Source organism: Erpetoichthys calabaricus, chromosome 5 (genome assembly GCF_900747795.2).
Source record: "Erpetoichthys calabaricus chromosome 5, fErpCal1.3, whole genome shotgun sequence".
In the NCBI taxonomy this organism is placed as follows: Eukaryota; Metazoa; Chordata; class Cladistia; order Polypteriformes; family Polypteridae; genus Erpetoichthys; species Erpetoichthys calabaricus.
In genome coordinates, this window is record NC_041398.2 from 11622302 (window position 1) to 11632144 (window position 9843).

General features: G+C 45.8%; 1 protein-coding gene across 2 annotated transcripts; it reads left to right on the top strand.

The window, feature by feature from the left end:
- The first annotated feature begins 240 nt into the window (after nucleotides 1-240).
- On the top strand, nucleotides 241-8879 carry LOC114643674 (zinc finger protein OZF-like). Of its 2 annotated transcripts, XM_028792185.2 has the most exons (3): nucleotides 241-264; nucleotides 6654-7215; nucleotides 7512-8879. In XM_028792185.2, exons 2-3 carry the CDS (start codon nucleotides 6789-6791, stop codon nucleotides 8546-8548), a joined length of 1464 nt encoding a protein of 487 aa, XP_028648018.1. In that variant the 5' UTR covers nucleotides 241-264; nucleotides 6654-6788; the 3' UTR covers nucleotides 8549-8879. The 2 variants fall into 2 exon arrangements, with proteins under 2 accessions (XP_028648018.1, XP_028648019.1); XM_028792186.2 differs by lacking the exon at nucleotides 241-264 and having other exon boundaries at nucleotides 6275-7215; nucleotides 7515-8879.
- Nucleotides 8880-9843: the final 964 nt, after the last annotated feature.

Below are 9843 nucleotides of genomic sequence, written 5' to 3' on the forward strand. Positions count from 1 at the left end.
GCCCAGGCAGGTGAAGTGACTTGCTGAGGTCACACAGTGGTGTCAGTAGTGGGATTTGAACCCGCAACCTCAGGGTTTGAAAACCAAAGCCTTAAACGCTGCAGCACAATTGTGTGGAGCTTCATATGGATCTAAATAAAGCAAAGGCTGTTTCTGGAAATGTCATGTGGATGGCGCTTTAGGAATCCAAAAATGGCTCTGCTATGGCATCACTGTGAAGAGCCAATCGGGCACCTTAAGAGAGTGGAGCGTCAGGGGTGGGGAGTACTGCTGGCACACGGGGGGGCCTGCAGGTTCAGTTCTGGGGACCCTCGTAGCTGCAGGCTTCATGCTTCAGGCTTTTATTCTGTCTGTCTGTGTGTTTGTCCTGCTGACTACACTAAAATTATAATCTATCTATCTATCTATCTATCTATCTATCTATCTATCTATCTATCTATCTATCTATCTATCTATCTAATGCCTCTACTTCCTCAGGATACTGAGTAAGGCCTGGATGTCCTCCACAACCCTGTGTAGATTCTACAGGTGTACTGTGGAATCCAGCCTGACAGGAGGCATCACATCTTGGTTCAGCAACTGCTCAGTTAAGGACTGCAAAGCTCTACAGCGTGTGGTGAACACGGCACAGCAGATCACGGGCACATCACGGGCTCCCTGCGATCCATGACATCCACAATACACGCTTTCTCAGGAAAGTGAACTGTATCAGGTGGCACCCCAGCCACCCTGCACTGTCACTCATCACCCTCCTCCCATCTGGGAAGCGACTGAAGTCCATTTGGACACACACCTCCAGGTTCAGGTACAGTTTCTACCCAACTGCAATCAGATGTATGAACAATCAGTAACCTTGTGTCACCTCCACTGCTACCTGCACGTAGACTTCTGCTGCTGTCTCTATTTATTCCTAGGATTCTGGTTTTATTTATTTACTTATTTATATTCATTTATTTATTGAGTGTTTTTTTTTTTTTGTCTATGTTCACTGCCTGCAAGGGCACATGCAAGCAAGCAATCATTTTCATTGTACATGATAGTTGTACATCCATCCATTGTCTCCCGCTTATCTGAGGTCGCGTCGCGGGGGCAGCAGCTTGAGCAGAGATGCCCAGACTTCCCTCTCCCCGGCCACTTCTTCTAGCTCTTCTGGGAGAATCTCAAGACGTTCCCAGGCCAGTCGAGAGACATAGTCCCTCCAGCGTGTCCTGGGTCTTCCCCCGGGGCCTCCTCCCAGTTAGACGTGCCCAGAACACCTCACCAGGGAGGCGTCCAGGAGGCATCCTGATCAGATGCCCGAGCCACCTCATCTGACTCCTCTCGATGTGGAGGAGCAGCGGCTCTACTCTGAGCCCCTCCCGGATGACTGAGCTTCTCACCCTATCTTTAAGGGAGAGCCCAGACACCCTGCGGAGGAAACTCATTTCAGCCGCTTGTATTCGCGATCTCGTTCTTTCGGTCACTACCCATAGTTCATGACCATAGGTGAGGGTAGGAACATAGATCGACTGGTAAATTGAGAGCTTCGCCTTGCGGCTCAGCTCCTTTTTCACCACGACAGACCGATGCAGAGCCCTCATCACTGTGGACGCCGCACCGATCTGCCTGTCGATCTCACGCTCCATTCTTCCCTCACTCGTGAACAAGACCCCGAGATACTTGAACTCCTCCACTTGAGGCAGGATCTCGCTACCAACCCTGAGAGGGCACTCCACCCTTCTCCGGCTGAGGACCATGGTCTCAGATTTGGAGGTGCTGATTCCCATCCCAGCTGCTTCACACTCGGCTGTGAACCGATCCAGAGAGAGCTGAAGATCACGGCCTGATGAAGCAAACAGGACAACATCATCTGCAAAAAGCAGTGACCCAATCCTGAGTCCACCAAACCGGACCCCCTCAACACCCTGGCTGCGCCTAGAAATTCTGTCCATAAAAGTTATGAACAGAATCGGTGACAAAGGGCAGCCCTGGCGGAGTCCAACTCTCACTGGAAACGGGTTCGACTTACTGCCGGCAATGCGGACCAAGCTCTAACACTGGTTGTACAGGAACTGAACAGCTCTTATCAGGGGTCCGGTACCCCATACTCTCGGAGTACCCCCCACAGGATTCCCCGAGGGACACGGTTGAACGCCTTTTCCAAGTCCACAAAACACATGTAGACTGGTTGGGCAAACTCCCATGCACCCTCCAGGACTCTGCTAAGGGTGTAGCGCTGGTCCACTGTTCCGCGACCAGGGCGAAAACCACACTGTTCCTCCTGAATCCGAGGCTCGACTATCCAACGGACCCTCCTCTCCAGGACCCCCGAATAGACTTTTCCAGGGAGGCTGAGGAGTGTGATCCCTCTGTAGTTGGAACACAACCTCCGATTCCCCCTTCTTAAAGAGGGGGACCACCACCCCAGTCTGCCAATCCAGAGGCACTGTCCCTGATGTCCATGCGATGTTGCAGAGATGTCTCAACCAAAACAGTCCTACAACATCCAGAGCCTTCAGGAACTCCGGGCGTATCTCATCCACCCCTGGGGCCCTGCCACCAAGGAGTTTTTTGACCACCTCGGTGACCTCAGTCCCAGAGATGGGGGAGCCCACCTCTGAGTCCCCAGGCTCTGCTTCCTCATTGGAAGGCATGTTAATGGGATTGAGGAGGTCTTCGAAGTATTCCCCCCACCGACCCACAACGTCCCGAGTCGAGGTCAGCAGCGCACCATCCCCACCATATACAGTGTTGACACTGCACTGCTTCCCCTTCCTGAGACGCCGGATGGTGGACCAGAATCTCCTCGAAGCCGTCCGAAAGTCGTTCTCCATGGCCTCCCCAAACTCCTCCCACGCCTGAGTTTTTGCCTCAGCAACCACCAAAGCCGCATTCCACTTAGTTGTACACATGACAATAAAGAATTGAATCTATCTATAGATAGATAGATAGATAGATACTTTATTAATCTATCTATCTATCTGACTACACTAGAATTAAAATCAATCTGTCTGTCTATATATCATAAAGTGCCTCTTTCTGTTTGCTTTTCTATTTGAGAGAGTCACTGTATAACAGAGTTCTCTGTTTTTGGTTTTGGTCAATGGACACGTCTTGTTTTTGTGTTTGAGAGAGCTGACGTGATGTTAATTGGATGTTGCTGAACAATTAAGTACAGCGTTAAGCATTGAGTGCTGTTGCCAAGGTCAGTCCCTCGGGGGGGTTGGTGGTGCCCACCCATGGCTGCAGGTTGGTCTGTTTGTCTGTCTGTTTTTCATCCCTCCCTTCCCTTTGTTGTTAAGTGAAGTGCTCATTCTAAAGTATCTTTGTGTCACGACCAGGCTATCTATCCATCTATCCATCCCTCCCTCCCAGTGTTTACTTGGCCCTTAAACTGATTTCATTACACTTTCTGGCATTTAGAAGGACTAGGTCGTGCACTTCAGGGTGTCAGAAACTTGGCAGTTGAGCACAAAGGGTGATTTATTTTGCTAACAACACCGTCTCCTTGGCTCTTATTTATTCCATTATCTTGCTTCATACAGTTAGGTCCATAAATATTTGGACAGAGACAACGTTTTTCTAATTTTGGTTCTGTACATTACCACAATGAATTTGAAATGAAACAACTCCGATGCAGTTGAAGTGCAGACTTTCAGCTTTAATTCAGTGGGGTGAACAAAACGATTACATAAAAATGTGAGGAAACTAAAACATTTTTTTAACACAATCCCTTCATTTCAGGGGCTCAAAAGTAATTGGACAATTGACTCAAAGGCTATTTCATGGGCAGGTTTGTTCAAGTCCGACGTTATGTCATTATCAATGAAGCAGATAAAAGGCCTGGAGTTGATTTGAGGTGTGGTGCTTGCATGTGGAAGATTTTGCTGTGAACAGACAACATGCGGTCAAAGGAGCTCTCCATGCAGGTGAAAGAAGCCATCCTTATGCTGCGAAAACAGAAAAAACCCATCGGAGAAATTGCTACAATATTACGAGTGGCAAAATCTACAGTTTGGTCCATCCTGAGAAAGAAAGCAAGCACTGGTGAACTCAGCAACGCAAAAAGACCTGGACGTCCACAGAAGACAACAGTGGTGGATGATCTCAGAATCATTTCAGTGGTGAAGAGAAACCCCTTCACAACAGCCAACCAAGTGAACAACACTCTCCAGGGGGTAGGAGTATCGATATCCAAGTCTACCATAAAGAGAAGACTGCATGAAAGTAAATACAGAGGGTGCACTGCAAGGTGCAAGCCACTCATAAGCCTCAAGAAAAGAAAGGTGAGATTGGACTTTGCTAAAGAACATCTAAAAAAGCCGGCACAGTTCTGGAAAAACATTCTTTGGACAGATGAAACCAAAATCAACCTCTACCAGAATGATGGCAAGAACAAAGTATGGAGAAGGTGTGGAACAGCTCATTATCCAAAGCATAGCACATCATCTGTAAAACACGGTGGAGGCAGTGTGATGGCTTGGGCGTGCATGGCTGCCAGTGGCACTGGGACACTAGTGTTTATTGATGATGTGACACAGGACAGGAGCAGCCGAATGAACTCTGAGGTGTTCAGAGACATACTGTCTGCTCAAATCCAGCTAAATACAGCAGTCACAGTGATTCATGATACAGATGGACAATGACCCAAAACATACAGCCAAAGCAACCCAGGAGTTTATTAAAGCAAAGAAGTGGAAAATTCAGGAATGGCCAAGTCAGTCACCTGATCTTAACCCAATTGAGCAGGCAGTTCACTTGTCGAAGACTAAACTTCTGACAGAAAGGCCCACAAACAAACAGCAACTGAAAGCCGCTGCAGTAAAGGCCTGGCAGAGCATTAAAAAGGAGGAAACCCAACATCTGGTGATGTCCAGGAGTTCAAGACTTCAGGCTGTCATTGCCAGCAAAGGGTTTTCAACCAAGTATTAGAAATGAACATTTGATTTCCAGTTTATTTCATTTGTCCAATTACTTTTGAGCCCCTGAAATTCTCTCACCTGCATGGAGAGCTCCTTTGACCGCATGTTGTCTGTTCACAGCAAAATCTTCCACATGCAAGCACCACACCTCAAATCAACTCCAGGCCTTTTATCTGCTTCATTGATAAGGACATAATGACGGGCTTGCACACACCTGCCCATGAAATAGCCTTTGAGTCAATTGTCCAATTACTTTTGAGCCCCTGAAATGAAGAGATTGTGTTATAAAAATGCTTTAGTTGCCTCACATTTTTATGCAATCGTTTTGTTCACCCCACTGAATTAAAGCTGAAAGTCTGCACTTCAACTGCATCGGAGTTGTTTCATTTCAAATTCATTGTGGTGATGTACAGAACCAAAATAAGAAAAAAGTTGTCTCTGTCCAAATATTTATGGACCTAACTGTATATTTATGAATTCTAATTACCAAGATGACACTTGGAGTTTTTTTTTTTTTTTTTTTTGCGATTAAACAGAGCCGTTCCTGACAGCTTGTTCTAAAGGTCACCCAACAAATGTGTGAAACGTCCCGTGCTTGTCTTGTGCTTGCCTGGCCACTTGTTTTCTTTGGCTTCTTCTGTTCTTTCAGAGATCCAGTAACTGAGACGGCATACCATTGATTTTTTGTTTCTTTTCTTTTTCCAATTAAAGGACAGGTGGGTGAAGTCACTTGCTCAGGGTCATACTGTGGTGTCAGGAGTGGGATTTGAACCCACAACCTCACCTAAACCACAACACTGCACAACCTTATTGTGTGGAGCCTCTTATTGATCTAAGTACACGAAAGGCTCTTACTGGAAATGTCATGTGGATGGCACTTTAAGAAACCAAAAATGGCTCCCCTATGAGGTGCCAATCAGGCACAATTAAGAGTGTGGAATCGGGCACAACGTGGAGGGTTGGGGGTGGTGAGCACTGTTGCCACAGGTGGGCTTTCAGGTTCAGTTCTGGGGACCCTCGTAGCTGCAGACTGCATGCTTCAGGCTTTTCTGTCTATCAGCATCAACCCGTAGAAGTGTAATCAGTGAACATTCACCCCCCCCCCCCCCCCCCACACACACACACACACACACACACACACACACACACACGCCACCCCCTCTGGCAGCTGCTATATCCACATGTATGAAAGAAGATTTGCAGATTTCATGTACTTGTCACATGTGTAGTTGTGCACGTAGAACACGCCTGGTTCACTACACGGGCTGAGCTGAAACAGCCTGGACGCTGTGTGCTTGAGGTGATTCCGCTTCAACCTCAAAATTGATTGTTGCCGTTTGGACTAAATGGGGAGACTAAACCTGTGTGGTCATCATTTCAGGAGCACTCTAAAGTCATTCTGTGATCATTTTCACAGAGAAAATTGAGTGACCATTCCAGTTGATTACCTCAGGACACGCAGGTATTGGGAATGCCTGTCAGGGTGGAGGACATCTGGACAGGAAGGCGACCCATCACAGGGTCACTTTAGAGTTATTGTCCACTGACCTGATGGTGTAAATGTTAGTATGCCATTTAGGTCCTTGAAAATCTGAAATGTCTTCTTGGCTTGGATGCTATAGTATGTGCTTAAGGTGGTTTGTTTACACCCTATGGGGTGGTTGTTGCCATAGTGACTTAAGGCAGAGACTAAATTGCTCTCTTTATTTTTATAGAGAGTTTTAAAGTGATTCTGTAATTATTTTCACAGAGAGAAGAGAGCTTCCAATCCGGCTGATTTCATTGTGACCTGCATAATGGCCTCCTCACCACCTCAGCGAATGTGAATAGGGAATCTGGCATCTCCTACTGAACATAGCCTCCACCAGAGGCAGCGTTCGAGAGCAAATGATGTCCAGCATCAAGGAAGAGAACTGTGAGTGGGAGTCTGTTCACCGCATCCAAGGGGGCCTCTGCACCAGGATGGAGTGTGGCGAAGGCTGGGGGTCTGGTTTTAAAGAGGAGGAGCAACTTCAGAGCTCAGTCTTCATGGTTAAACAAGAGGATCCTGAGCAGGTCTCCATTCGACTCGAGAAGAAGAAACAGGAAGGGATCCAGAATTTCATCCAGGATGGGTGCCCGGCGAACGAACCCAGTGTACAGCCGGAAAGGGAGATGACTTTGGTAGAGGCCACCATGAAAAGGAAATGGCCTTTGCTCCCACCGCCACATGTTGTCCAGCTGAGTCCTGAGTTGGAGGACAAAGTCAGTGAATGGTTGTGTCACAGGAACGACACACAAGAAACACAAACATCTACATGGCAGCCAGGAATATGTAAGTGTTTCAATTAAAACAATGTGTTTGGGTATAAAAGCCATTTTATTAGGGTCAAATAAGTGGTCACCTTATGCTCTTCAAGAACTATAAAGACAATTTCTAGGAGCACAACCCATTTAAACAGGCTAAGCACCCCAAAATTCCTGTATTGGCGTAGGGTTGCAAAACTAATTTAGATGATTAGGAATAAGACCTGTTTGGTGAATGGCTTGCTTGTTTCATATCTCTTGTTTCTTGTTCTGTGGTGTTTACTAACCGTGCCTTATTTGACATAAACTATTTCTCTCTTTAAGCAGACCTCCATAAGAGTGACAGTATTGTCCTATCTGCATTTCCATGCACGACTGAACAAGATGGTGAAAACATTAAGAAATCAGCATGTAGCACAGAAAGTTTAAACTTTACCACTGTCCCACCGGCATGCCAACCTTTTGTGAAATTAAGAGTAATGGACGCCTTCAGAATTCATCACCAGTTGCACAGTGCAGACTCGGAGGCTTTTTGTATTGTTGAAGAGAGCAATATCAATTTAAAACCCAACAAACCTTCAGACACTCTTTATAAGCCTATGGAAGAGAAGCCATGTTGTTGTACTGAGTGTGGAAAACTCTTCTCAGACATCAGCAGTCTCCAGAGCCACCAAAAAACTCATTCTGGAGATAAACCATATGGCTGCTCGGAATGTGGCAAAAGGTTCTTGCAAAAGAGCCATCTTCAAATACATTCAAGAATTCACACTGGAGAGAAACCCCATTGCTGTTCAATTTGTGGAAAGCGATTCTCACAAATTAACCATCTTCAGAATCACACAAGAATACATACAGGAGAGAAACCTCATTGCTGTTCAGAATGCGGCAAGCGGTTCACACAGATAAGTAGTCTCCTTAACCATACAAGAATTCACACAGGAGAGAAGCCTCACAACTGTTCTATATGTGGGAAACTCTTTTCTCAAATAAGTCACCTTCAGAGTCATATAAGAATCCACACGGGAGAGAAACCTCACTGCTGTTCTGAATGTGGTAAACGATTCTCAGAAGTAAGCAAACTGAAGAGACACACAAAAGTCCACACTCGAGAAAAACCTCATGGCTGTTCTGAATGTGGCAAGCAGTTCTCCGAAGTTAGCACCCTTCAACGGCACATAAGGATTCACACTGGAGAGAAGCCTCACTCCTGTTCTGAATGTGGCAAGCGATTCTCACAGATGAGCACTCTGCAGTGCCACACGAGAATTCATACCGGACTGAAACCTCATTCTTGTTCTGAATGTGGGAAGAGATTTTCACATCTGAGTAATTATAAGAGGCACGCCAGACTGCACACGTAGAGCACCTGTAGCTACCTTGGATTGTGGATTGCTTTGGGTGAATGAATCAGGTTGACTCGATTTAATTTTTTAATTGACAAAAAAAAAAAAAAAAATCAAATGCAACATGTTTAAGTTAAAATAAATTTTATTTATGTTGTTTATTTTTTTATATTTTAATCATCCCAGCTATTTTTAGTGTTTGTAAAAAAAAAAAAAAAAAAAATAATCCATTTGAATACAACATCATCCCGAAAAGAAATTGTAGAGGAAAGACGCATATTGTAATGAGGTGAGCTCTTGTGTCCGTCCCATGGAAAGGCAGGCCCAGTGAAGGGCATACACTACATTATAATACATTATGGCACTTTAATATATTTTCATTGATATGTTTTTAAAATGCAGACTTTCAGCAATAATAGGCACAAACCCCCCTTAGTCCATTAAATGGAGGGTCTTTTGTATACGGTTGGGCTTTGATTTTTTTTTAGGGTCACATTGTCTTGTTTTTATGTCTTGGTAGGACATCACTCAAGTGTTGTGTGTGTTTTGTCAGCTCATGTCAAAAATTTTTTAATAATGTTGTAAATTATCAATACCTGCTTAAGGTGGACTTGATGGCAGTGATAAAGGATTCAAATGGTTCCTCCTAAATCTGAGGATAAATTGCTCCACATTTTAAATGGTCTGCAAGACCATTTTCTCCTTTTGGTTTTGGGCGGCATTAGAGGCACGTTCAGCCTTTACTGTAAAAATATTCAGTTTGTTGCTGTAGACTTGACAAAGCATCTCAGTTTGAAGATTCGCATATGGCGTGAACTGCTGGTGGTCAGTCTCAGCCCCGTTACATCTGGCTCAGCAGCGAGAGGTAATAAGGGAATTCCTAGTCTAGACCACGCAAAGGGTGACCAGAATGTTTCCTGGTGACGTCTGCTGAGCTCCCTCTATTTCTCTCTCCGCGTCAGCCCCCACTATTTCTGTGCAACGTCGCCACCACACTTCCATCTGTCCACAGTGCAAATCCCATCCTCATCACCAAATACGTTAGTGTGGACTGCTGGTAATCAGTCACCCACCCAGCAACCCCTGGGTCAGAAGTGATCTTGCAGGGTGAACTAATATGAGAACGCCTTTAGTCAGCTGGGCAGTGGGCACTTCTGAGCACGGCGAGTAGAGGTGGGCCCTGGTGACATCAGCTGAGCTCTCCCTCTCTCTCTGTCGGCCACAACTTCATCTATGCAACATCACCCCTAAGCTCCACCCGTCCACAATGCAAATCCCATCGACTGCTGTGGACTTGCACTGCTGTGTTGAAC

Coding starts and splice junctions, on each gene's coding strand:
- LOC114643674 (XM_028792185.2), top strand. CDS start 6,789: ATGATGTCCAGCATCAAGGAAGAGAACTGTGAGTGGGAGTCTGTTCAC. Junction 7,216..7,511: donor TACATGGCAGCCAGGAATAT/GTAAGTGTTTCA, acceptor TCTCTCTTTAAG/CAGACCTCCATAAGAGTGAC.